This window comes from Phyllosticta capitalensis, assembly GCF_038381095.1.
Source record: "Phyllosticta capitalensis strain CBS 128856 chromosome Unknown BKA78scaffold_2, whole genome shotgun sequence".
NCBI lineage: Eukaryota > Fungi > Ascomycota > Dothideomycetes > Botryosphaeriales > Phyllostictaceae > Phyllosticta > Phyllosticta capitalensis.
The window spans coordinates 619,002-642,303 of NW_027117440.1; the positions used below are offsets into that span (position 1 = coordinate 619,002).

At 54.0% G+C, this 23,302-nt stretch overlaps 8 protein-coding genes across 8 annotated transcripts; 3 read left to right on the forward strand and 5 right to left on the reverse strand.

Annotated features, from left to right (window-relative positions):
• Positions 1–101: 101 nt before the first annotated feature.
• Positions 102–981, reverse strand: BKA78DRAFT_329747 (Tat binding protein 1-interacting protein-domain-containing protein; the record flags this gene model as incomplete). The annotated part of the gene is made up of 4 exons (XM_066889697.1): positions 102–598; positions 675–740; positions 837–863; positions 918–981. The coding sequence occupies 4 exons, from the start codon at positions 979–981 to the stop codon at positions 102–104; spliced, it is 654 nt and encodes a 217-aa protein (XP_066747437.1).
• Positions 982–2,335: 1,354 nt separating this feature from the next.
• Positions 2,336–4,941, reverse strand: BKA78DRAFT_246419 (uncharacterized protein; the record flags this gene model as incomplete). Its single annotated transcript, XM_066884214.1, has 3 exons — positions 2,336–3,913; positions 3,964–4,083; positions 4,132–4,941. The coding sequence occupies 3 exons, from the start codon at positions 4,939–4,941 to the stop codon at positions 2,336–2,338; spliced, it is 2,508 nt and encodes an 835-aa protein (XP_066747438.1).
• A 1,273-nt stretch (positions 4,942–6,214) lies between these two features.
• Positions 6,215–7,083, reverse strand: BKA78DRAFT_71155 (uncharacterized protein). Its single transcript, XM_066893623.1, has one exon. The coding sequence runs from the start codon at positions 6,854–6,856 to the stop codon at positions 6,362–6,364; it is 495 nt and encodes a 164-aa protein (XP_066747439.1). The 5' UTR covers positions 6,857–7,083; the 3' UTR covers positions 6,215–6,361.
• On the forward strand, positions 6,717–8,328 carry BKA78DRAFT_305009 (ASF1 like histone chaperone-domain-containing protein). Its single transcript, XM_066887667.1, has 4 exons — positions 6,717–7,073; positions 7,129–7,168; positions 7,223–7,531; positions 7,579–8,328. Exons 1-4 carry the CDS (start codon positions 6,965–6,967, stop codon positions 7,955–7,957), a joined length of 837 nt encoding a protein of 278 aa, XP_066747440.1. The 5' UTR covers positions 6,717–6,964; the 3' UTR covers positions 7,958–8,328.
• A 150-nt stretch (positions 8,329–8,478) lies between these two features.
• Positions 8,479–11,663, forward strand: BKA78DRAFT_246904 (putative snare-dependent exocytosis protein; the record flags this gene model as incomplete). Its single annotated transcript, XM_066884259.1, has 4 exons — positions 8,479–8,565; positions 8,613–8,952; positions 9,003–10,573; positions 10,626–11,663. The coding sequence occupies 4 exons, from the start codon at positions 8,479–8,481 to the stop codon at positions 11,661–11,663; spliced, it is 3,036 nt and encodes a 1,011-aa protein (XP_066747441.1).
• Positions 11,664–12,288: 625 nt separating this feature from the next.
• Positions 12,289–13,824, reverse strand: BKA78DRAFT_71431 (uncharacterized protein). Its single transcript, XM_066893624.1, has 2 exons — positions 13,372–13,824; positions 12,289–13,322 (listed from the first exon to the last, which is right to left on the reverse strand). Exons 1-2 carry the CDS (start codon positions 13,593–13,595, stop codon positions 12,443–12,445), a joined length of 1,104 nt encoding a protein of 367 aa, XP_066747442.1. The 5' UTR covers positions 13,596–13,824; the 3' UTR covers positions 12,289–12,442.
• A 1,555-nt stretch (positions 13,825–15,379) lies between these two features.
• BKA78DRAFT_305016 (CRAL-TRIO domain-containing protein) lies at positions 15,380–16,767 on the forward strand. Its single transcript, XM_066887668.1, has 3 exons — positions 15,380–15,509; positions 15,559–15,688; positions 15,738–16,767. Coding segments are annotated over exons 1-3 (810 nt in total). The 5' UTR covers positions 15,380–15,507; the 3' UTR covers positions 16,416–16,767.
• A 3,008-nt stretch (positions 16,768–19,775) lies between these two features.
• BKA78DRAFT_364532 (uncharacterized protein) lies at positions 19,776–21,208 on the reverse strand (the record flags this gene model as incomplete). The annotated part of the gene is made up of 2 exons (XM_066892525.1): positions 19,776–20,670; positions 20,787–21,208. The coding sequence occupies 2 exons, from the start codon at positions 21,206–21,208 to the stop codon at positions 19,776–19,778; spliced, it is 1,317 nt and encodes a 438-aa protein (XP_066747444.1).
• Positions 21,209–23,302: the final 2,094 nt, after the last annotated feature.

Sequence of the window (23,302 nt, forward strand, 5' to 3'; positions counted from 1 at the left end):
AATAGAATCTCAGCTCACACCCTCTTGTCCACCATCCGTCCCATCATTCCCATCATCACCCAGCAAGAGCTTCGCCTCTCCGCAGGCCCCCTTTTCTCCATCTACTCGTCCAGTCCTAACCTCTCCCTCAACTCCGCCAGCGCCTCCTTATCGCCCACGCCATCCACAATAGTCGCCCACATCTCCTTGACGATCTTCTTCCTCGCCTTCTCCGCCCTCTTAAACTTTCGCAGCTGTGCATCCAACGCCTCGCGCTCTTCCGCGCTAACCGGGACGACCTCGCCACCTCTCAATCCTGCCAATCGTTCCTCCGTCTCTTGGACCTCTTGTTCAAGGATCTGGACGCTCGCACGAAGGTCTGATAGCGGAACGGTAGCGCCGAGCGTCGAGATGGTGGAGCGGAGGGTCTTGGCTTCAGCGAGTGCGGATGCGGTGTTGGTTTTGAGCGTGTTGACTTGCGTGTCGAGAGCGGCGAGGTGTTCAGGGGTGGCGGCATCGTCAGCGGTTTGTGGGACGTGGTAGACGAGTTGTTTGCCAGCGGCGCGACAGATGAGGAGTTCTTTGTCGGAAAGCTCTTTGAGGAGTTTGGTTGCGGCGGCTGGGGTGTGGGTAGAATGGTTAGTGGGAGGCGTCTTCGATTGAGCTTTCGGGGGACGGTAGGTTTGGAGGGATACCTTTTGTGACTTTATTGTGCAGGTTTGCGGAGACATCGTTGGCGGAGTAGGGGCGGTTCTGTTCAGCTGTTCTTCTGTTAGTTGTTGGTGATAGATAGAAGAATCTTAAATGGGCCTGAACTTCCGAGGCCCTCTGATTCGAAGAGGGAAGCCTCAACTTACTCAGATACTTGAGCACCAGGTCGGCCGCTGTAAATCCACATTAGCACCGCTAGTTCATACTTCATCCTCTTGCCAACGTACCCTCAGACCCAGTAATCCGCTCCGCCTTTGCGTCCTTCGCGTCCTTCTCTTTCCGAGGCGCCATATTTCCTTCTCAGAACGCCCTTCCCGGTCAGCTTTTGTAGCTTCGTGGTCCTTTCCTTGTCTACCAACACGCGCCCTTCCACTCGTCTGAGTCTTCCTGCGTTGACGATGACGTCGATGAGATGTTTCGCTTCACCCACGGGGGCACCCCAGACCCACAGTACCGCTGCGAAAGTTGCGCGACCGATCCAGGGAAGGGCGGTGAGTATCGTGTATGTGGTTCTGTAGCCGGAAGAAGGGCAGCTGTCGTAGGAAAGCGGAAGGCGAATGAAGCGCAGTCCCACACAGACAGCGCAGACGAGGAACGCGCGGAACCAGGGCAACGCGAATTGATGGCGAGCCGACCAGGGATTGAAAGGCTCAGAGATCGAGGCCTCAGCTCTCTTCGTGTCTTGGTGGTCGAAGGACCCGAAGGAATCTGAGTCTGAAGTTGTGGTGAAGGCGAATTCGGTGTCAGGACTTTCGCCAGTGGGCGAAGTGAGCGCGGCAAAAGCCGAGGCGTGAGCGAAGAATGCGGTTAAAACAATGATCACGATATCGACGAGAAGGACCGCGAGGATAAACGAGGGTTGAGAGAAAGATGTATTGGTGTGGAGGGTTGGAGAAACGGCGCTCATTGGTGGACAGCCTAGCGAGGCCTCGCGAGCACCGTGAATCAAGGCAGCAACGATAGAAAGATGGCGCGCAACGCAATGATAGCTTTTAGACCTCCAGTCCAGACTAGAAAGACAGATTAAGAGCATGGGATGTGGTGAAGCGGTCGGATCGATGCGCTGTCGCCATTGGGAGTTCAGTCAGCGAAACTTTTCATCTGAGGTGATGTCCAAGACTCGCACCTTCCTGCCTACTCACACTAACACCTGCGAGAGCACAGTGTCTTCCCTGACCATGCGAATGGTCTGACACTGCAGCATGTCACTCACTTGCAGGGTGCGTCTTCTCACCTTGGTACAAAGATATATGTACCTTGCCGGCATGTCATTAGAATGGAATACAAAACAAAAACCAAGAATCCAAAAAGAGCAGCGTACAGCCACGTCCAATGGCTGGTTGTAAGACGTCAAGCCCCCAAATGATTCCCCCTTCCAAAGATGAACACATGTCAACGAGGAGAGAGTGAAAGCAGCCCGGTCCAATGTCTGGATCAATTACCGCGCAACGCTATGCCAAAATTCTCGCTTGGAGTGAAAATAGACAAGAGACAAGTAGGAGCAATCGTTCGATCCAAACCTAAACCCCCCAATGCCGCAGTCTCCCATTCTTGCTATGACCTAGAACCCCACGTGGTATCACTGTGAATGTATCCCAAGGAGCCTGTGCGCCCGTTTGCTATCTACATGACAATCTAGCTTTTGTTAGTACCTTCTCGCAAGTTGGACAAAATGGCTACTTACGCAATCAGAGTCTTGCTTGACCTTGGGCACTCCCATCTCGTCAAAAGTCTTGGGACCTTTGCTGGGAACCGGGGCAGTAGCAGCCGGCTTGGGAGCAGCGGCAGCAGGCGGCGGAGTCTGCTGGCCGCTTGGAAGAGGCGCACTCTCAGTCTTTTGCGGGACGGGACGGGGTCCGTTTTCAGGTCGCGAGGATGGGGGTCTTGCACTTCCAGGCCTGCTGTTGGGTGTGACGACAGGGGGACCTGCGGCTGGAGTAGAGTTCATGCTGCTGTGGCGCTCGTAGCCAGCGGGCAATTGCATGGGCTTCTTTTGCTCCAAAGGTGCTTGGAAACCGACGTCCACAGGTTGCGGTTGCGTGTTTGGCTTGCGGAGTTTATTGCTGCTGGGGTTGTTTGGATGCATACCTCCTGAACTCATCGGGGCGGCGCTTCCTGGTCGTTGCCCGTGTTCGGGGTATTCGGAATAGGCGCCAGGTTGCCTGTAGCCAGATGGGCCGGAAGGTATACGTGCACCGCCGACAGGCTTGCGGCCGTTCGGGCTCATGTGGTCATTGCTTGTATGCGGGCGTGGAGGACCATAGTTCGGGCCGGATCCGGGTGGGGGCATGCGGCCTGAAGGAGTGCCTGGAGTACCTGGACCTGGAGGAACAACATTAAACGCTGACATTGGCCGAGTGTTAATCCGGGGTAGAGGCATACTCTCATAACCAGCAGGCCTTGCACTTCCGACGCGGGGCGGCGGTCCACTCATCATTGGAGGACCATTGTCCATCGGGTAGGGAGCCGCAGAGGTGGGACGGTCGTAGGGGGTTACTGTCGGCGGCCTATCTTCAAGCGGGTAAGGGGTAGTCGACGAGCCGTGAGTCGGCGGACGTGAGCTTCCTGGCGAAGTCACACTGCTGGGCGGTGAAGGATAGCTATCGGGGATGGATGGCATAGGATGTGCCTGCGCAGTCTTGAATCGGTCAGGCCTCTGGCCCTTCTTCGAGCCGAACTGGGACCTGATCTTGTTAATGGCCACATTTTCGTGGTCTTTCTTTGACAAAGTCCGGTTGACTTGGATATTCTCGAGACGAGAAATGGCATCCTTGTTGCCATTCTTGGCAGCCCTGTCGTACCACTCCATGGCCTTGTCCATGTTGACCGGGACGTGAACTCCAATCTCAAAGAAATATCCTAGGGCGAATTCGGCCGTGGCAAGTCCAGATGCCGCAGCACGTTCCGCGTAGACATAGGCCAGCTCCTCGTTCTTTTGGAAAACGCCCTCGTAACCGCAGAGGAACCACTTGCTAATGGCCATGTCGGCCTCGGGCTCACCTTGCCTTGCTGCCAGTGCGTTGTAATGGAGCGAAAGTGCCGGGTTGAAATCGCACCCAAGGGTGCAAAGCTCATAGGCCGAGCCCATCTTTAATTGAGCCTTGGCGAATCCGAGAAAGGCGGCCTTTTCAATGTTCAATTTTGCCGCGCGTTCATCGTAGGGAAGGTAAATTTCAGGCACATCAATTTGTGGAAGCTCTCGCGCTTGCAGCATGCCCAGAACCTGTCCCGCGGTTAGACCCTGTGGCTGACCAAGGATAAGATTGCACTCACATAAGCGCCTTGAGGAGCATTCTCGTCGGCGGTGTCAGCGGCGTGTCTGATGAGCTGAATACCGCGAGCAAAGTCCTGAGGCTGTCCATTCTGACCAAGCAAGGTCATCATTCCTAGGCGCTACGATCACGTTAGCGTGGCCCAGCATTTTCCTTTCTTGTTTCTTACGTAGTTGGACGCGGAATCGCCAGCGTCGGCACCGCGCTTGTAGTGCGTGAGGGCCTTGATGGGGTCATTGGACTGCTCGAAAAGCATGCCCAAGCGGTACTCGGCGCGAGTGTATTGCTTGTCCGCAGCGCGCGAGTAGCAGCGAAATGCCTCCTTTTTGTCCACCCTCATGCCAAACTTGCCAAACTCGAGCCACATGCCACGCATGAATTCGGCACGCGGGTGGTGTTGGTCGGCCAGAAACGAAACAATATTCATGGCGTCAACGCGAAGTTGATGCTCGACGGCAGGAGTGGGAGGACGGTTCGGCGAGTTGGCGTGGACACGCTCGGCATGGACCATGGCAGCGTCGACAAAAGTCAGCGCGTCCTGTGCCCATGCCAGCTGCATCTCGGGGTCATTGGAGTTGAGCACGCCGGTGCGAGCATTCTCGAGTATAGCTTCCTTCTCATCGTCGGTGGGTGGGACGTTGGCGGGCTGGTTGACGAGCTTCGGAAAAGGCGAAAAGTTGGGCATGTCGCCGGTGTTTTGGTTTGAAAATTGCGAGTAGACGGAGGAGTGTTTATTCCAGGTGTTGGAGCCGGCGGTGCTCGGCTGGCGTCCGTTCAGGCCCGGTGTCGCGTTTGCAGCGAGCTCGAGATGGGCTACCGACTGCTGGATCTGGCTAACGTCGTCCTGTAAGACTCTGTGCGGGGCTGGTGAGACGAGGTCAGGCTGGTGGGGGAGGTAATAGTCGTCTGTTCCGCCAGGTACGAAGGTCGCCCCTAGGCCCAGCTGTTGGTGTTGCTGGTAGTAGTGGTGATGGCTCATGGTTCGCTTTGCGCTGCCCTGAGGGGGCGCATCGACCTCAGCTCGGCTTAGAACTCCGCTTGCTGTGAGACCCGGTCAGCCCCCTGCTTTTCTGCACGTGGGGTCTGGATTTTCGGCAGCAAAGACAGTGCTGTAGAGACACATGGGCGTCGGAGGGGTGCAGTATTAAGTGCTGCGGAGGGATGGACGAGGGATCGAGTGGCGGGCCTGGGCGCTAGGGTGACGGTGCAACGTACAGGAAGTTCTTGTGCCGCGGCGATCGTTGGCAGCGCGCGCAACAATCAGATTTCTTTGATGTGGACGACAGCAGCTTCAGAAGTCGGTGGTTGATGGAATTATGTCGACGGTGAGCATGCGCGGACTTGTATAGGTATAACCTTGAAAAGGTGACAGCGTCAGCCCGGACCGGAAGCGGGAGCTTGAATTGCTCGAGACACGACACAAAGGAACGGCGCCCTCGCCCTTGAGCGCTGATAGGACTGGCCTTTGATAAATGACTATTCTGCCTGTTTCGTCCCCTCGCCCTTCTATCCGGCGTCCCTTTTCTCAGCGACTCAGGCGCCCGGCCTGTTGCGCCTCAAAAAAACACGCGTCGACCTTGTCGCCAATAATGGCCCGAGTGCCCGTTCCAGTCGATCGGCTCAAGCTTTTAGACGAACATTAAGGTGGTGCCCGTAATAGATCACCTAAACCATCAACTACATAAGCATAACTGCCCTCCGCCTCTTAGTACAACAACAGCTGCGCCTTTCCACGTGAACGCCCTCTCCAGGGCTGAGTAGCCGACAGTCAGCAACAACAATCCATCAGCGCCGCTCCGAATACGATGCCTTGCTCTTCCAACGTCATCTTAGATTATTCGTTTTGGCCGGCAAGAAATTGCTGCCCGAACGAATAATTGCCTCCTGCCGCTTTCGATCAAGACTCCATGCAAAAGGGGACAAGCGACCGAGCCGGCTGCAAAAGGGGTAAACCCTGCACCTATTTTCAACACTACTGCACCCGCCATCTTTCGATATTCGCACAACACCGGCTCGCGACCAAACGGCCATCGCCATGTCGAACTGCACCAACGGAGCTCGGCCGGGGCAGAGCCGTAGGCAGTGGCAAGCTGAATGCTCTCCATCCGACAAATTCTAAAATGAATCGGTAGCTGCGGAGATGACGTGAGTGGAACAGCAAAGTGCTTGCACCGCCACCCATCTGTCCCCGACACGACGAGGCCGAGTCTTCACGTTGCGGAAACGCCGCAAGTGGTGGATTTTGGGATTGTTGCCTTGGGGATAAACTGTGAAGTTGGTAAACTTTGCAAATCTGCGGCGTCGCTGTTGTCGGCTCAAAGTTGAGGCGGCAAAAGAGGTCAAGAAGGAGAGATGGATTTTTTGAACATCATCTTAGACATGAGAAGAGAGAATAGAGTTCAAGACCAGGGGCCGAATGAGACACTGAGAACGACATGGAAAGACGGAGATTTGTAGGTGCTTTTTGCTTCATCAGCCACATCCTCAGCTCCGCCCACATCACCCACAGCTGTGATATTTTGCAAACGTCGTGAAATGCAGAGAGTTGGCTTAGGAAGTTGACCAAGAATGTGTCGGTTGCTAAAGTCTGAAGAAAATGGAACCCAAGGCGCTGGGGAGGTTTCCCAGTGCACGCGCGGAAAGGTCCAGCCGCGCGTTAGTGTCGAATCAATCTCTAGGCGAATCCCAAGGGCGACTGCGGAATCGGGCAACAGGTAACGGTGGTGTCGTGCAGGTTGGAAGCGCCTGCACAGTGAAGGATGAGGGTGTCGGAGGTGACTTCGACGCGCTCGCGTACTCGACGTGTCGCGCGGACCGTGCGCGGTTTCTTGACCAAGCGACGCTGACCTGGTAAACACTTTGGACCGCTTCTTCGTCACCCAGGTAGAGACCATCTGCTCGTTCCACCCTCAACCTTCATCTTCAAATTTCGTGTAGCGCTACAGCGACAGAGTTTCTTTTCCACCAACCCTTATACTTGCGCATTACCGCCAACCAGCATCATGTCGGTCGTGTCGCTTCTGAACGTGAGCGTTCTGAACAACCCCGCGCCTTTTGACGCGCGTTACGAGTTCGAGATTACCTTTGAATGCGTCGAGCAGCTCAAGTCTGGTGAGAGGCCAATCGCCGATACAGCCTTACAGTGAAACTGACCACTCGTTCTCAGATCTCGAATGGAAGTTGACCTATGTCGGCTCTGCCACTTCGTACGCTTCGCGCCTTTCAACTTGATCTCGAAACGCTCACTGACAAGTCAAAAGCTCCGACTACGATCAAGAACTCGACTCTCTGCTTGTTGGTCCCATCCCCGTTGGCGTCAACAAGTTCGTCTTCGAGGCCGACCCGCCCAACCTGCAACGAATTCCCAACAACGAGATCCTCGGCGTCACCGTCATTCTGCTCAGCTGCAGTTACGACAAGCGCGAGTTCGTCCGCGTCGGCTACTACGTCAACAATGAGTACACCGATGAGGCTCTGAATGCGGAGCCGCCGTCGAAGCCCGTCATCGAAAAAGTTCGCCGCAACATCCTGGCAGAGAAGCCTAGGGTGACTCGCTTTGCCATCAAGTGGTATGCAATCTTATCGCCTACACATGACAAGTCTGACAACATTCCAGGGATTCTGACGAGACCGCGCCTGCCGAATTCCCTCCCGACCAGCCCGACGCAGACTTGCTTGAAAACGACGAGGAGGCGTACGCCGCTGGAGAGAATGAGGAAGAGGAAGAAGAGGAGGAGGCTACCAAGGCCGAGGGCGATGACGAGGAAATGGGCGGCGCCGAAGACACGGCTGGCATGAACAACGACGACGCAGCATCCGACGCTGGCTCCGTGGACATCGAGGCTGAGAGCAGCGAGGACGAAGATGACGACGAGATTGAAGGCGACGGCAACGCCGACGATGACATGGAAATGGACGACGACCACAAGGCGGGCGGAGGCAACGCGCACAATCAAGCTGTCGCTGCACAGCATTCGGACGTCATGGTTCATTAGGATGGCCCCATGACCAGGACGCGTAGACGTACGTTGGGAGAGGTAGCTTGATATTGGGAGGCTTATTGACGGCCATCCTTGGAGAGCATTCAGACGGTGTGCACGGCGTTTACGATTCCCTTACAAGAAATACCATTACGCAGCGCACAGCGCAAATTCAAAATAGGTAGCCGGCGGAGAAATGCGAGGAATCTTCAGAATTCGCTGTCGATGCACGCCAGGGCAACGATGATCTGCTTCTCTCGCGATTCCGTGCACATGCGGAGTACGTGCAGCCTTTTTGCGCAGTCCAAAGCTGTACTTGAAAATATAAAAGCAAGTTGTTGTAGCACAACAGCTCTCCATCTCTTTCCCTTACTCCCCACATCCAGGGCCCGCCAAGGACCCTTTGTTGGAATCCCCGCTGTCGCATTCCTCGTGTCGGCGGAAGATGACGTTGGGCCCCGCCCCGCGCTAACGTCGCAACCGCATCGAGCTCCGCCCCGAAACACACTCTCAACACCAACAACAACTTGCCCGTCATGTCGCATTTTCTCAGGGGCAAGCAGGCCGGAATTGACACTGATCTCTCTGCAGGTCTAGCTCCGGACTTGTTCATGCTGGACGAGGTAAGACACCGAGCTATTGTTACTGCTTCTGCCTAACCACTGCGCAGATCAACCGCTACGGAATCAACTCGCAAATCTCCCAGATAGCCTACGATCCAGTGCAATCTCTCGTCGCAGTCGGCACCAAGGACTCTCAATTCGGCACCGGTCAAATCTACGTCTTCGGCGAAGGACGCGTGCGAGTTGTCCTGAAGCTGCCGACAAAGGCCTCCGTTGTCACCCTCCAGTTCTGCGCCGACAAGATTGTCTGCATAGACTCCAAACATGACTTTTCTGTATTTTCGCTTGAGACGAAGAAGCTGCTGGCATCTTTCTCGCCGCCAGGCAATGTGTCTGCCCTTTACACCGACCCGACGCTCGACTACGCATTCCTGGGCTTGCAAAATGGTGGGCTCTCCGCGGAAACAAACTAGACATAGTGCTGATGTGGATTTTAGGCGACGTCATGGCCTACGACCTCGACCGCGAATGCCTTGCGCCTTTCAGAATACCCTACTTTTGGAGAGACTTTGACCAGCGAGCACGACTCTCGCCGGTGATTACACTAGCCCTCCATCCTCGCGACGTCGGCAAGCTCTTGATCGGATACAACGAGGGTGCGGTGGTGTACACATTCAAGCAGAATGAGGTTCAAAGATATATCCACTATCATCTGCCTGCAGGTGCTCCTGGTGGAGATTCTGACCCCGCCGCGGCCAAGATGGCAAGAAATCCACGCATGACACAAGCAGTCTGGCACCCTACAGGAACCTTCATTCTGACGGGGCATGAAGATGGAAGTGTCGTCATTTGGGACCCGAAAGACGGCAAGGACCCCAAGCAGTGCCGCCTGATCATGGCGCGGACGTTGTCGGACACCAACGTCCACCTGCCAGGAGGAGGAGCAAGCACTCCCGGGACTTTTGCTCCAAGGGAGCCAATTTTGAAGATTGCTTGGTGCGCAGCCGGTCAGGACCCTGATAATACTGCAATTCTCATCGCTGGAGGTGCCTCTTCCGATCTGCCAACCAAGGGCCTGACGCTCCTTGAGCTCGGAAGAACTCCAGTCTACAACACGTCGCCTTGGCAGGCGCTTTCCAATCACTTTGAGAATCCACAACGCCAACGCATTCTCCCCACTCCGCCAAACGCTACGGTCGTCGATTTTTGCTTGATACCCCGTGAGAGCCCTCACTTTGCCGGCGCCCACGACCCCATTGCTGTGCTTGCAATGCTGTCCTCTGGAGAAATAATTACAATGAGCTTTCCAAGTGGACTTCCCATTTCCCCAACGAACCAGCTTCACATTTCCATGACTTTCGTCCACCCTTTCATCAACAATTTCAACCTTTCGTCAGTGGATCGGACCAGGTGGCTTGGAATGGCAGAACGGCGATCTCGTGGTCCTGCTTTTCTCAAAGGTGGCGTGCCTGCAAAGAAGCCCCTGAAGCGATTCGAAAATCGCAACATTGTAACGACTGCGCATGCTGATGGCACAATCCGTCTCTGGGATGCTGGACATGGTGACGAGATTGAAAACGAGACTGTTCTTCAGGCCGACTGCGCCCGCGCTGTTGGCAGGCAGGAGAATGTCGACGTTGCGAAGCTTTCTCTTGCAGGAACTACTGGTGAACTTGCAGCTGGTCTGCGAAGTGGTGAATTGGTCATCTTTCGCTGGGGCTCCAATCCAAAGCCTGGTGTTGAGCCGCCACCTTCAGGCGACAATGAGGTCAAAAAGCTGACAAACATTGTCAACCGAAGAGATCCTGCCTTAACTGAGGGACTGATGCCCTTCACTTTGCTGGACGAGCAAAATGGCCCTGTCACAGCAGTCAAGCTGTCGGATGTCGGCTTCGTTGCTGCTGGCTTTGAAGGCGGTAGTTTGGTGGTGATGGACCTGAGAGGACCTGCTATAATATTCCACGGAAGCATGTCAGACTTTGTCAAACAAGATAAGCGGTCGAGTTTCAGGAAGAGCAGCAATGCTGGTCCTGTGAAGGGCGAATATCCGACTTCTTTGGAGTTCAGCGTAAGACGCCCAACAATCTCAATGGAGAAGGACTAAATACTAACTGAAGTAGATTATGACCCTCGAGGGCGATGACTATTCCAGTGTACTCCTTCACGTAGGCACAAACCTTGGCCGTCTCGCTACCTTCAAGCTGCTGCCAGAGTCTGACGGGCGATACCGTGTCGACTTTTGCGGCGCCGTCTCCCTCGACGACCGTGTCATTCGCATCGCGCCCATTTCCGCCAACTCCGGAGCCCCTACATACGCGACTCCGCACGCCATGGGGAACCTGCGTCAAGGGATCAAGGTCAACGGCGTCATTGTTGCCGTGACCCAATCCGGCGCCCGCATATTCAAGCCCGCCAGTTCCAAGGGCGCACATAAATCGTGGGACGATTTCCTTTGCGATAACGCTGCCATTACGCACCTGCTGGACCGTGGCTATGCACTAGTCGGGCTCTTCGGCGACGGCTGCGTTCGCGCTTACACGCTCCCCGCGCTCAAAGAAATCGCTTCCACACCACTCAACCGCATCCTCGACCAACGCCGCTTCAGCGACGCCACCATCACCTCGTCGGGCGACATCCTGGGCTGGGTCGGCCCTGCCGAATTGGCGCTCGTCAACGTCTGGGGCCAAGGCCTCACGCTCGCGGACAAGAACGACGACGCCCTCTACAATCCCAACATGGCCATTCCCCCTCGCCCCACCATTTCCAATCTGCAGTGGCTCAGCGGCACCCAGTACATCACTCCCGCTGACATGGACCTCCTCATCGCCGGGCCGGACCGCCCACCCTCGAAGCGCATGGTTGCCGAAATGCGTGCCGAAGAACGCGCAGCCTACGACGCGGAGCGTGCGGCCAAGGTCAGCGATGCCGAGCGCGCTGCGGGTGCGGGCAATGACGGTAGCAGTGCGCAAGGAGACAGCTATTGGGCGCAGATGACCAAGGCAATCAATGAGCGCACGGAGAGACTGGGCATCATGAGCGACAATATGGATCGCTTGGAGAATAATTCTGCAGGCTTCGCGGACGATGTGCAGAAGTTTGTTGCCAAGCAGAAGAGGGGCATGGTCATGGGAGCGATGAAGAGTAAGTTTGGGTTTTAGTTGGTGCTTGGGGGAGTGTGTTATAAGTGGAGGGCGGAGGGGATTGCTGTGTGTCAGGGGAAAAAGAGGCAGCGACGAGCAGATTATATCCCAGATTTCCATTTCGTTTTCTTCCTTCCGGTAGTCATGGAGTAAGTCATCAACCACTGCGGATCATAAGTTCTTTCGAGAGGATATGGAATTTATTTCGAGTTGCTTCTCCTCAAAGCCGTTTTCGTTAAGCGAGGCACATGCGTCTTTGCGCGTATCATCAATGGAAATGAAGAAGGGCACTAAGAGGAGGTGTAGCAGGTTAGAGACTGTAGTGCAGCGGAGAATCTGCCTTCTTTGTCCATCTTACTGGTGTGCTAGATGGAATGGACGCGGGTGTTCACTCGCAGGGCAAACACAGAGGAGAGGCCAGCTGGCTCGTGTCCGAAACCGACCTCGCCGAGAACGTCAACAAAATAGTCCACTCCCGTTTCGTCTCTAGAGCAGCATCACTCTCTATACTCTATCGAAAGAACAGACTACCAAGCTGCCAGGAATCCGACTTCGGACAAAAAGGAAACTCTTCCATCGCCACCCCTCATCAAGTGTAAAAAAGCCCCCAGTGTGTTCCGGCAACTGCTCCAATGTACAAGCGCAACCTTTGCCAACCTCCTCAAACCCAAAAGGCCGCAATGCCAGAATGTGCCTTCTTCGTCCGCAAAAGTGTGCGCCCCAATCCCGCTCGCTAAGAGACAAGGCGCAAAATGTCGTCGTCAAAGAAGCGAAGAAGGTCCTGGAGCTATCCATCGCTATTCGATAACCTGGACATCGATGGGCTTCTTCTCCAGCAGGGACGCCATGTCCTCCCAAAGGCCCAGCGCCGACGGCTTGGCGCAGCGCTTAGACGGCGGGTCCTGTCGCTCGTGGACGTGGTAGTGGCAGAGGGTGTCGACGTTGGCAAACTTCTTGGTCGGGTTGGCCTTGATGAGGCACTTCATGGCGCCGGCCATGACCATGATCAGGTCGATGAAGTGGCTGATGTACGACGCTGCTTCGTGGAAGTTGCCTTCGCCGTCGAGGACGGGCCGCGTGCCGCTGATGGGGCTGAGCCTGTGCATGGCGTCGCGCAGGGTGAAGAGGATCTCGACGAGGAAGGGCGCTGGAAACTGCTCCAGCGACTCGGCGCGCAGCTCTGGCACGTGGATTAGATAGAAGAAGGCCATGTATTCGCGCGCGTAGGCGAAGAGGCGGCAGTCCATGGGCACCTCGTGGGTGATCCACTTGATGGTCTTGAGCGAGGAGTCGAACTTGCGCGTGCGGCCGGCGGGGTCGGACTGGGTGAGCAGCACGATGCGGCCGTGGATGGCCTCGAGGATGACGTTGGCGAACATGGGCGCTTCGATGCGCATCGCCGTGTTGTGCAGCTTGGCCAGCGACAGCATCTTCCACTCCTTGCGGTCCGCTTCGTCTTCGAACAGGTGCTTCGATTCCATCCACCGGTAGAAGATGGCAAACTCGTCCGGGTGCACGTCTTCGAGCACGTGGTGTTGCGTAGACTCCCGCTTGACCGAAAACTGCAGCCGGAAGAAGCGCGAGTAGTACGAGATGAGTTCGATGTGTGTGTGGAAGCTTGCGCCGCTGGAGCCATCGTAGGTGACGAAGATCTGGATCGGAGTCTTGTGCAGCTCACTTTAAGAGGTCAGTCAGGTGCATCACGAAAGTCAATGCGCTGGCTTACAGGAAACTTGGCTTATGTCTCTTCGCAGGTCGGTCACGGTGCAGAGGCTCGCCCTCGCGTTTGACGACCGGCTCGGGCTCTTGAGACAGAACTTCTGTCGATTGTGCGACGCGACCGGGGAAGGCTTCGTCGCCCTCCGGACTAGGCCTCTTTGGCGGACTTTGTCCACGCGAGTTCCCAAGAGCCGGCTTTTGCCGGCGCACAGGTTTCTGCCTCTCCGACATGTTGTTCGAAGGGTGAAAGGAGTGCCTCGATATAGATCAGATGGAGGCTCGACCTGACGAGGAGTATGAAGCCGATCGCAAGCTGCCAAAGCCAAAGTGTTGTGTGACGGTTTCGCTTGACTTTTTTGGCGCGAAGCGAGTGAGAGTTGACCGCTTGTGGAAAAAGATGGTTCAGAAAGGATGGTGTGAAGTGAGATGTTGCCGACGTCAGTTGAGGTCAAGGAGGAGTGGATGGGAAGAGGTGATGCTGCGCGGAAGGGCGGGTGAGGGCGGGTTCTTAAGTAGTGCGAGGGGGTAAGGCGCGGGTGACGACTTGCAAAAATCGGTCGATATTGTGCGAAATGATGCGACTACCGCCGAATTTTCGTTGGCCAGCAGCGATATGTGCGCACGAATTTCAAGTGCGAAAAGGGAAATCAGAGGGTGCGGCCTCCAAAGTGGAGATATTTCGAAGTGTAGAAGTTGCTCAGGGGTAATAACGAAGGAGCACTCCACCACTTGCGAAACTGATATAGAATATTGAAACAACACTTCGTAAAAGCAACGCAGCATACCGTCTCTCTCGGTCCGTCAGCTCTGCTGGCCCTTGATTGTAGTTTTGCCGCCCAAGTGTTTCTCCTTTTTGACTGATGGTCGCGGGATGATTCTTAGTGACCAAGTTCTCATTCACTGAGAAAAGTGGAAGCTTTGAGCGATTGATCTCGACTTGAGAGGCAAAAAAGGGTGTTCACCTTGTCCAAATTCCTGGTCTTCGCTTTTTGTAGCTCTCGCGATGCCAGCTTTGCACCCCAGACGCCCAGTCCCCTATCTGGAAAGAAGCATTATTCTCAGCCCCTTTTGCAGCCTGGCAGGATTCTTTGCATGTTCCGATTCTCACAGACAAGCCACGACCGTAAAAAGGCAAATTTCTAATGCAATGCTGGAGTTCTCGCATTTTGACTTGGGGTGGCATGGGATGAGGTTCATCTTGGCGATGCTGCACCGCCATCGTTGTGGCTGTGCATCGAGGCTTGCCTGTTGACATCACTTGGGCCACCGTGTCCTTACCCGATCACCCAGGACACAGGCCTCTTGGTGTCGGGGACGAAGATGGACAATTTCGTTCAACAAAGGGATCGACTTGCAAATTGATGAGGCGCGACAGGAGAAGGACAAGGGCGCCTGAGGCGAGACAAGCGTCGGTACATGTAGAGTGCTGGGAGCAAAGGAAAACTGGAGGCGCCGCGCGTATCCGTATGTAAACTCGAGGGGCAAAAGTAAGAGCAGCTCAAGAATAAGGAGGACGGCAGACAGGGTATCTTGTCAAGGAAAGGCAACGGGGTGCGACGTGTTGCAGTCGAAAGCGGTGGTGGTGGCAGTTGGAGGTGACGAAAAAGGCGGAGGGATTGGCGCACGTGCCCGCGACTTCTGGAAAACGGGCCCCTTGATGTGCCATCCCGCCGAAGACGTCCCCGCCATCAACCACCTCTTCAGTCGTCTCCTCCTTACTTTTCGACCACTCTTCTCTTCCATTCCACCTCACCCGCGCTGCTCCACACCCGCTGCAAGACCAGCTTTCTCTTTACAAACTCCAACTTGCCGTCTTGCCCTCATTCCTTAAGCTTCCCCTCTCTCAACCGCAACCATGGCCGAAAAGACGCTCAAGCTCAACCCCAAGTACGACGACTATGACTACCCTACCGTCCCGGCCAACCCTCTGCCCGGCCACCCTGGCAACCTGACTCCTGAGCAGGAGAAGGCTGTCGAGGAGCTGCGCGAAGCTCTTGAGAAGGAGGGCTACACTGAGAGGTTGGACACGTTGACCATGGTGAGCAGTCTCAATTGCCCCAGTTTCTTGGTAATCAAGCTAACACTCCACCTCTAGCTCCGCTTCCTCCGCGCTCGCCAGTTCCAAGTCGCCCTCTCCAAGCAAATGTACGTTGTCGCCGTCTGTCCCCGCACGAATTCGCCCTGACAATACTAGGTTCATCGACTGCGAGAAGTGGAGAAAAGAGTTTGGCGGTGGCGTCGACGAGCTTGTCAAGACCTTCGAGTACACCGAGAGGGCTGAGGTCTTCAAGTACTACCCGCAATACTACCACAAGACGGACAAGGTAAGCTGCGCTGTCTGTACAATTGGCGACCGCATGCTGACGGGCGCAGGATGGCCGCTGCGTCTACATTGAACAGCTCGGCAAGGTCGACCTCAACGCCATGTACAAGATCACGACCCAGGACCGCATGCTCCAGAACCTCGTCTGCGAATACGAAAAGGTCGCCGACCCTCGCCTGCCTGCTTGCTCGCGCAAGGCCGGCCACCTGCTCGAGACGTGCTGCACCATCATGGACCTGAAGGGTGTTGGTATCAGCAACGCCAGCTCGGTCCTTGGATATGTGCAGGCCGCCTCCAAGATTTCGCAAAACTACTACCCCGAGCGCCTGGGCAAGCTCTACATCATCAACGCTCCCTGGGCCTTTACTGGCGTCTTCAGCCTCATCAAGCGTTTCCTCGACCCCGTCACCGTTGAGAAGATTCACGTCCTTGGCGGCAGCTACCAGAAGGACCTCCTGGCCCAGATTCCCGCGGAGAACCTGCCCAAGCAGTTTGGTGGCTCCTGCCAGTGTGAGGGTGGTTGCGAAATGAGCGACCTTGGCCCATGGCACGACCCCCAGTTCGCCAGGCCCCCCAAGTGGCTCAACAAGAAGGCGCCCGCCGCCACCGGCACCGAGAACACTGCGAGCGCTGATGTCACTGCCCCGGCTGCTGCCGTGCCGGCGGAGGCTCCCAAGGCTGAGGCCGAGCTTGCTGCTCCTGCTGCTCCCGCTGCCGCCGCGCAGTAAACAACAACAGTCTTGCACTAGCGTTGGTTGTTTGGCATGAGATGAGGACAGAGTGGAGTTTGAGGTGATTTCGGGCGGCACAAGGGTTGATGTCATAGACCAATGCAAGGCTGAAGAGAGCCTTGCCTTTTTCCCTTCTTCATTTTCCCTTTTACCCTTTTCGACTTTTTTCTCTCTCCATAAATCAGTAGGGCTGCACAAGTAAGGGTGTTTTTGTGAGCAAGCGTCGGTCAAAGAGCTCTTGGATTCTCTCCCAAGTATATTATAACCATTGGTGATATTGGCGGTCAGGGTGGGTGGGTGGTCGGAGTGGGCGGTGTTGATGGTGCAGTGGATGCTACCCCGAAAAAAATATGATTGTTGGCATGTTGTAGAGAAGCAGTTGGAATGAGGTGGGTGTATTGCGCCGTCTGATTTGCATCAGAGCAGAACAGAACAAAGAGCATAGATAATTGGATTAAGGCTTCTTAGACGAAGAAGGGACATTGCGCTGTTGGTGACGTGACGTTGGAGGGCGATGCAGGGCAAAGATCTGGGCGTCTCGACAGGCTTATTACTCGGTACGTCCTCGTCTTGTCTGCTCATCAACGGCCTGCAGTGATGTTGCTTCCCAAGCAAGACGTGCGCACGTCCAAAAGACGCGTCATTTTAAGGTTAAGTTGGCAGCAACGACGGACTATCGTTGCTCCAAGTGACTCGTATCTCCCAACTTCTATCTAACCCAAGCACAGCATCATCCAAATCCATCCTCTTCACGTCACGCTGACTGCCTCGCCTGCGCGGGGCGGATCTGCTTGCAGACACACTCAGTTTTGAGAAGCATTCCAATCCGTCCAAGACGGCACTTTGACACCAATCGCTTCAAACATGGACGACGCGTCAGACCACAAGGGTATCGGCTCAAACCTCAATGGTGCAGCGACGAAGCCACAAAGCCCGCGCCCGAACACACAGACTATGCTCACATCTCTCAAACCTCGACAACCACCCTGTCCATTCCACCGCCTCTCAGCTGAGCTGGTACAAATGATCGCATGGCATCTCGATAGGACAAGCCTTGGGGCCTTCAGGGCCATGAACCAAGATATCAAGCAAAAGGTCGAATATGTCTTTGGCAAGAGCTTCAAGCATATTCGATGGCATGTCTTGGGACAAGGACCAGACGGACAAAGAGGCGGATTTGAAGAACGACACCTGATCTGCGGAAGTCAGTACGCCGGGAAGGTTCGGAGTTTGACATGGTTCGAAAGAAGTCCGTTTGAGTTTCCTGATGACAAAAAGTCCGCTGACCGTGTAAAGTCTCAAGCCAAATTGTGAAGTACGAAAGGTGCTGATGCATTCCAAGGGGGAACACGTTCCATACTTTCACCCTACAACTGAGGAGGTGTGTGCATGGCACTACATTAACTCTCCACGGTGGTTCGAAAATCTCAGAACAATCAAGCTGGCGGCGGACTACCGTATGGATGACTTCGTCGACCTCTTCCGTGTGGAGAAAATGATACGTCCGATCATGGACGGCTTGCAGTTTCTACTCGGTCAAAATTGCAACCTTCACAGAAGTCCCTTTGGAAATCCCCACTGGCAAATCCAAATCGAGTTTCCAAATTTGTTTATCTGCACTTTCCACTGGAGAGAATTCTTGACGCCAACAGTCAAATCACGCTGCAAAGCACCCGGGCCTACTCGATTGACGATGAACGACGGAGAAGAACCTTCGATGAAGATGATGTTCCCTGGGCCGAGGAAGATTTCTATGAAACGGCTTATAGAACCGGCTGGGACTGTCTTTGGTTCGAGAGGGCAGTTATATTCTTCTACCACTGTCTGACGGAGGGCTTGGGCCCTCTTCCGCGTTCTGTGACGCTCAAAGGCTTCATGATCCGTACCATTGACATCGGGAGACTGTGCGGCCATGAGGTACACGAAACAATTTCGCCGGTGGACTCTCTTGTGCTAGAAAATTGCACACTGCTTCCTAACACCCTACTCAGCGAGGATCTCAATGCTGAGCGACTGAGAGGCGATCTGGACCTTGAGGTCTTTGCGAGAGCACAACAGGTGCCGCTCGATGTACGTGAGCTGTCATTCATCGACATCCGCGCCGATCCGCTGCCTGAAAAGTCGTGGCGGCATTTCTTCCAGGCTCTCCTTGAACAGCTGCGTTTCCAGCCCCTTGCACGCTTTCTTCAAAGCCTCCACTTTGAGCGCGTTGAAGGTGTCTTTTTTGATTGGGACGGCGACGGGCAGTTGGATAATGGGGAAAGGCTGCCGCTCATCATCCGTGAAGTGGGTCTTCTTTCCGCGTTGGAAAAAATGATTGAATGCTACCGCTACTGCCCGCAACCGGGTCAGGGCCATCATCACCATCACGATGGGAATGAGGATGCGGACAGCAGTGATGATTCAACCTCGGATGAAGACGAGAGCCTGATTGAGTATGTGTCTGTGGATGCCAATGGGGATGCGGATGCAGACGAAGCTTGGCCAGTAGAGCAAGAGCATGGATCCGTGCCTGAGAGGTCTGAGGATGATATTAGGAGAAGAATGGAAATTTGGCAAGTTGTAAGCGTTGCTCAGTAAAAGTAAAAGTACGGGTCAAGATTGCAAAACGGTAGGCGTCAAGGCACTTGTCTGGTTTCTGTTCACACTTATCTCCATTAGCGATTTGAAAGCCCCCCGTCAGGCTGCTAGAGATGCTCGATATCTTGTTGTTTGACTTGTTGGAAGCGGAGGAGGATTCCACCGATTCGCGCTCTGCCGACTGTCACACACTCTTTGTTTTTATGGGTTCTGGCTTTCTAGCCCATTCAGGGGTTACGGCGTGTCTTGATTTCACTTGAATAGGCGTCAACTGCGCGTACTCAACAAATTGAGTCTTGAAGTCTGATTCTCCCGAGTCCCATTTCAGCATCATCAATTGTGCATTTTGATACTACACCCATCGTCAATTTCCCACTGCCCCACATACAAGAAGGAAGATCTGCATACTCTAATCCAGCATAATTGTCAAGGTGGCTTTCATACAGTGCAAGCGTGATCCATCCCTTGGGCAGTTTTGTCTCCCTGGCTTGCTTGTGCCCCCTTGTTGCCCACTCCCCATTCATTCCCATCACTTCACACCCTCTCTCCATGATTCTCGTTCCGTCCCCTGTTCCATACCCCTTTGGTCGATGAGTTGTCTTTCCTGAAAGAGGTGCACGTTATAGCGCACAACTGCCAGCATATGGTATGAAAGACGCGCGTGCTTTTTCAAAAACCGATAACCGCTTCCTCCAATCCACCTTTTCCCTGGGATACTGTCGCCACCATTCTTTTGGAAATGTCGATGTTTGCCGGCAAACCAAGACTTTCGGCGTCTCAAACTTGAGGTTGCGTCTCATCTTGCTTCTCTCCATCCTGACTCGGCTGGGAGTAAACGTAACACTGAATCATCCTCTCCAGCGCCGCAACGAGGCCTATTTCGTGAATTATCAGAGGCAGTCTCTCGCCATTGTCCAGCTTTCCGTTGCCGTCCCAATCGAAGAAGACGCCCTGGACACGCTCAAAGCGGAGACTTTGAAGATGAGGACGAACTTCGGGGGGCTCCTTGACAACTTCCATGAGGCCTTCGAAGAACGACACCCATGAAGCACCTGATGCTAGTTTGGCGCTCATGTCAAGAAACGCCAGCTCACGAAACCGCGTGGATTTCAAGGAATTCGCCAGAGCTTTCAGCTCAACCGCGCTCATTTGGCTGTCTCTGCCATCAAGAACAAGCGTGCAGTTGTCGAGTACCAGGGTTTCTGAAGGTGCTCGCATCCTCTCTATGAAGCTGTGTCCGCAAAACTGGTCAAGATCTGTGTAATGAATCATGAAGTCGCAGATCCGAAGAGTACGTGGGGGATGGCGAAGTAAGTCGCTCCGAGTAAATACGCAGAGGAACATTTTAAGGGCATATGTGCACCATGTCAAGCCATCCCTTGCTAATCGCTCTTGACCAAGAATGCTAGGATAGTTGTGTTGAGTGCTTTGCACTATGATGTCGTACTTGGGCTCGTTCTCTGCCGGGGTAAGGATGCATGACAGGATTGGGCAAATCTCGACAACGATGTCGAATTCTGGGTCGTTGAGTTCTTCGAAAAAGGAAACACTTAGTATTTGATACAAAGTCGAATTGATTGTGTCGATGAATTTTATGAAAGCTGGCGCAAATTCTCTTCGGTGTCGGCCGTTGTCCCATAAAAAATTGTAGGCCGAAACCAACTTGAGTGTTCTGAGGTTCGAGATAAACATCCATGGGGAGCGCAAGTATCCTTGGAGGAATTGGTCTCGAAGTTTAATTGGCTCCGATTATAAAAAGTCGCCCTGAAATTGCGTCAGTCGACGTACACTTCTACATCTTCGGTTGTGTGCAATCTCACAACATCATCGTCGGGGCATTGAGGGAATCCGCGTCGAGACCCATCAATCCACGTCAAGCTCTGAACTCCGTCGGCGTATTCGCTCCCGCGGATTGCTTCCAATCGTTCGATCTCGCGTCCTTTCCTGCTGACTCTGCACTGGATGCTCTGGAAGCTCTTTCTGAAAATATACTGGACCTGATTCTTGATCCTTTTGTTTGTAGTCCTGAAGGCCGCAATGCTCTTCTTATCAAGATTCGCAGCGATGAGTTCCACTAGCTCGGTTGATAGTCTTTCGAAGGGGCATTGCCCCCGACAGAAGAGTGTTGCCTTCTTAAATCGAATTACGGGCTTCTTCTTCAATTCCTTGTGAGCCTTTTTGCGACCAGGGTTGTCCGGTCCATCCGGCATCTTGGGATTCGAAGCGGAAATCAGTTAGAGAGAACAGAATTCGTTTCCACGTCGCCTGTTCAAGTGCAGTCCGCCATGATGAGAAATGGGACGCTTGCAATGTTTCGTTCGTACGTTGGGTGGAAGCAGAGAGTTTAGTCTGAACCGTTTACTTGAGAGATGGCTAGTTTATCAGTGTCTGCCGCGTTTCATTTCCCCGCGCGTGGCCGCGTGCGCGCGTAACCTTGTGTCACCGGTCGACGCGGCAGCATGTAGAGCTAGTCAGGGTATAAAAACTCAAACGTTTAACTGGAGCCGCGCTTCTTTTGCACTCATTATAAACCAACAGAAGCGAAGTGTCTCATAGAGGACATGCTCCAGTGTCGTGCACATGTCCAGGAGTTCCTGGAAGAAAGCCGTCCAAAAGGCACCTGGCTCAAGTTGGGCGCTGATGTCGAGGAATGCCAGCTCTCGAAATGGTGTTTGAGCAAAGGCGCGCGTGAATTCGATCAGCTCAAACTCCCTTTTATCTTGCCGTTGCTGTTGCCGTCGTACGGAAGAAGCTTGCAATTGTCGAGCACTAGACTCTCTGAAGGTGGCGTAATCCGGAGTCCACTCGTGTTGCCGCACAATGGAACAATCAACGTTCCGGAAACTCTTTCTGAACATGTATTAGATCCGATTGTTGATGTCTTTGCAGGTGAGCCTCAGCGCGACGAGGCTTTTCTTGTCGATTTTCCACCACCTCCGTTGAAAGCTTTTCTTTGAGATGGCATGGTCTGGGGAACGCGAGCATCCCTTCTGCGGATTGACGTACGAGTAGTCTCTTCGATTTCCGGGTTCCTTGGGCGTTTTGGCGCAAGGGGCCTCCCGTACCATCCGGCATCTTGGAGTGGGCGCTGAGGTCGGCTTGGAGCAAGCGTGAGCGAACAGTGTTGGCACGAAATCGTTGTAAGATTTGCTGCTGGGGCAGAAGAGGGAAGCTTTTGTTGTCGAATGCTTCTGGTAAGCTGCGACAGCCGGTAGCCAATCTGGACGATGAGGTTGATGGAACTTTTAGTGTTACTGATGGTAGACGGATGGAGGTTGGGCGATGAGATGGATGGGACTATCAGTGCCGCTGCCAGTAGATTGGATGGAGTTTGGGCGGAGATCTTGAGTCGACAACAGCCGGGACGACGCGTCTGCTCGTTCCGGGGAGGGCGCGTTGTTTGGTCTCTGGCGTCAAGTTCAGTGCAGGACGCGACGGTGGAAGAATTGTGAAGGTCAGCCTAAGCAGAACAATCCGATTGGTTGGTTGTGTTGAATATTTTAACATCCGCAAGAAGTAATAACACTTCCTGCCTGCGACCATCGAACAACCGATGCAACCTCTCCAAAAGAGCAACAAGCGAGCGATGCGATGTCCACAGTGCATGACTGCTCTCCACCTACCTTTGTAATACAAATAGTTCCCGACAGCCACAACCTGACCGGATGCCCTGATCTCCACCTTTTCGCTTGGATTCCCAAAGACCAACGCCAACCTCTCAACCTTTCTCTTCTTTTTCAGTGTGCAAAGCAATGCAACGCAACTCAACGCAACCTAAGCTCTTGCTATGTTGCCATTGCTCAGAAAAGTATGCATTACCAATTGCGTTTCGCCATGGGAACCTGTGATTGCGTTGCTGCTGCCCTTATAACAATAAGGGGGTCAGGGGGGAGTTATAAAATCGGAATCTCAGGTAGAAAACCAGAAAATAAGCGTCATCTGCATGTTGGAAGCGCCCGAGACTTAGTATACCTATAAGGAGTATGTCATTGCCCACATTGGCGAGGCCTACAGCATAAAATCAAGCTAGGATTCTCATTGATTTCATCACTACAGCCCAAAACATTTGAATAAATACTAGTAGACAAAAATACAATGAGAGCGTTCAATAAGGCTTTAATAATGGATTGCCTTTGCTTGAGCTATAGTCTCAATTGCGTTGAGCAACGCAGCGCAACGCAGTAAAAGCAATCAAGGCAATCTCATGGGGTTGCTTACCACAATGCTCTTTCCCAAACTTGGCATTGGGCTTTTGTCATCGCTGTTCATGAACCAGCAATATAAGACCCCAGATATGCCATTCA

Bases quoted from the DNA above. Each gene is read 5' to 3' on its own strand.
- BKA78DRAFT_71155 (XM_066893623.1), bottom strand. From the start codon at position 6,856: ATGGTCTCTACCTGGGTGACGAAGAAGCGGTCCAAAGTGTTTACCAGG.
- BKA78DRAFT_305009 (XM_066887667.1), top strand. From the start codon at position 6,965: ATGTCGGTCGTGTCGCTTCTGAACGTGAGCGTTCTGAACAACCCCGCG. The intron at 7,074-7,128 runs GTGAGAGGCCAA...ACTCGTTCTCAG, and splicing joins CGTCGAGCAGCTCAAGTCTG to ATCTCGAATGGAAGTTGACC. The intron at 7,169-7,222 runs GTACGCTTCGCG...ACAAGTCAAAAG, and splicing joins TATGTCGGCTCTGCCACTTC to CTCCGACTACGATCAAGAAC.
- BKA78DRAFT_71431 (XM_066893624.1), bottom strand. From the start codon at position 13,595: ATGTCGGAGAGGCAGAAACCTGTGCGCCGGCAAAAGCCGGCTCTTGGG. The intron at 13,323-13,371 runs GTAAGCCAGCGC...GACCTCTTAAAG, and splicing joins AGACATAAGCCAAGTTTCCT to TGAGCTGCACAAGACTCCGA.
- BKA78DRAFT_305016 (XM_066887668.1), top strand. The intron at 15,689-15,737 runs GTAAGCTGCGCT...TGACGGGCGCAG, and splicing joins ACTACCACAAGACGGACAAG to GATGGCCGCTGCGTCTACAT.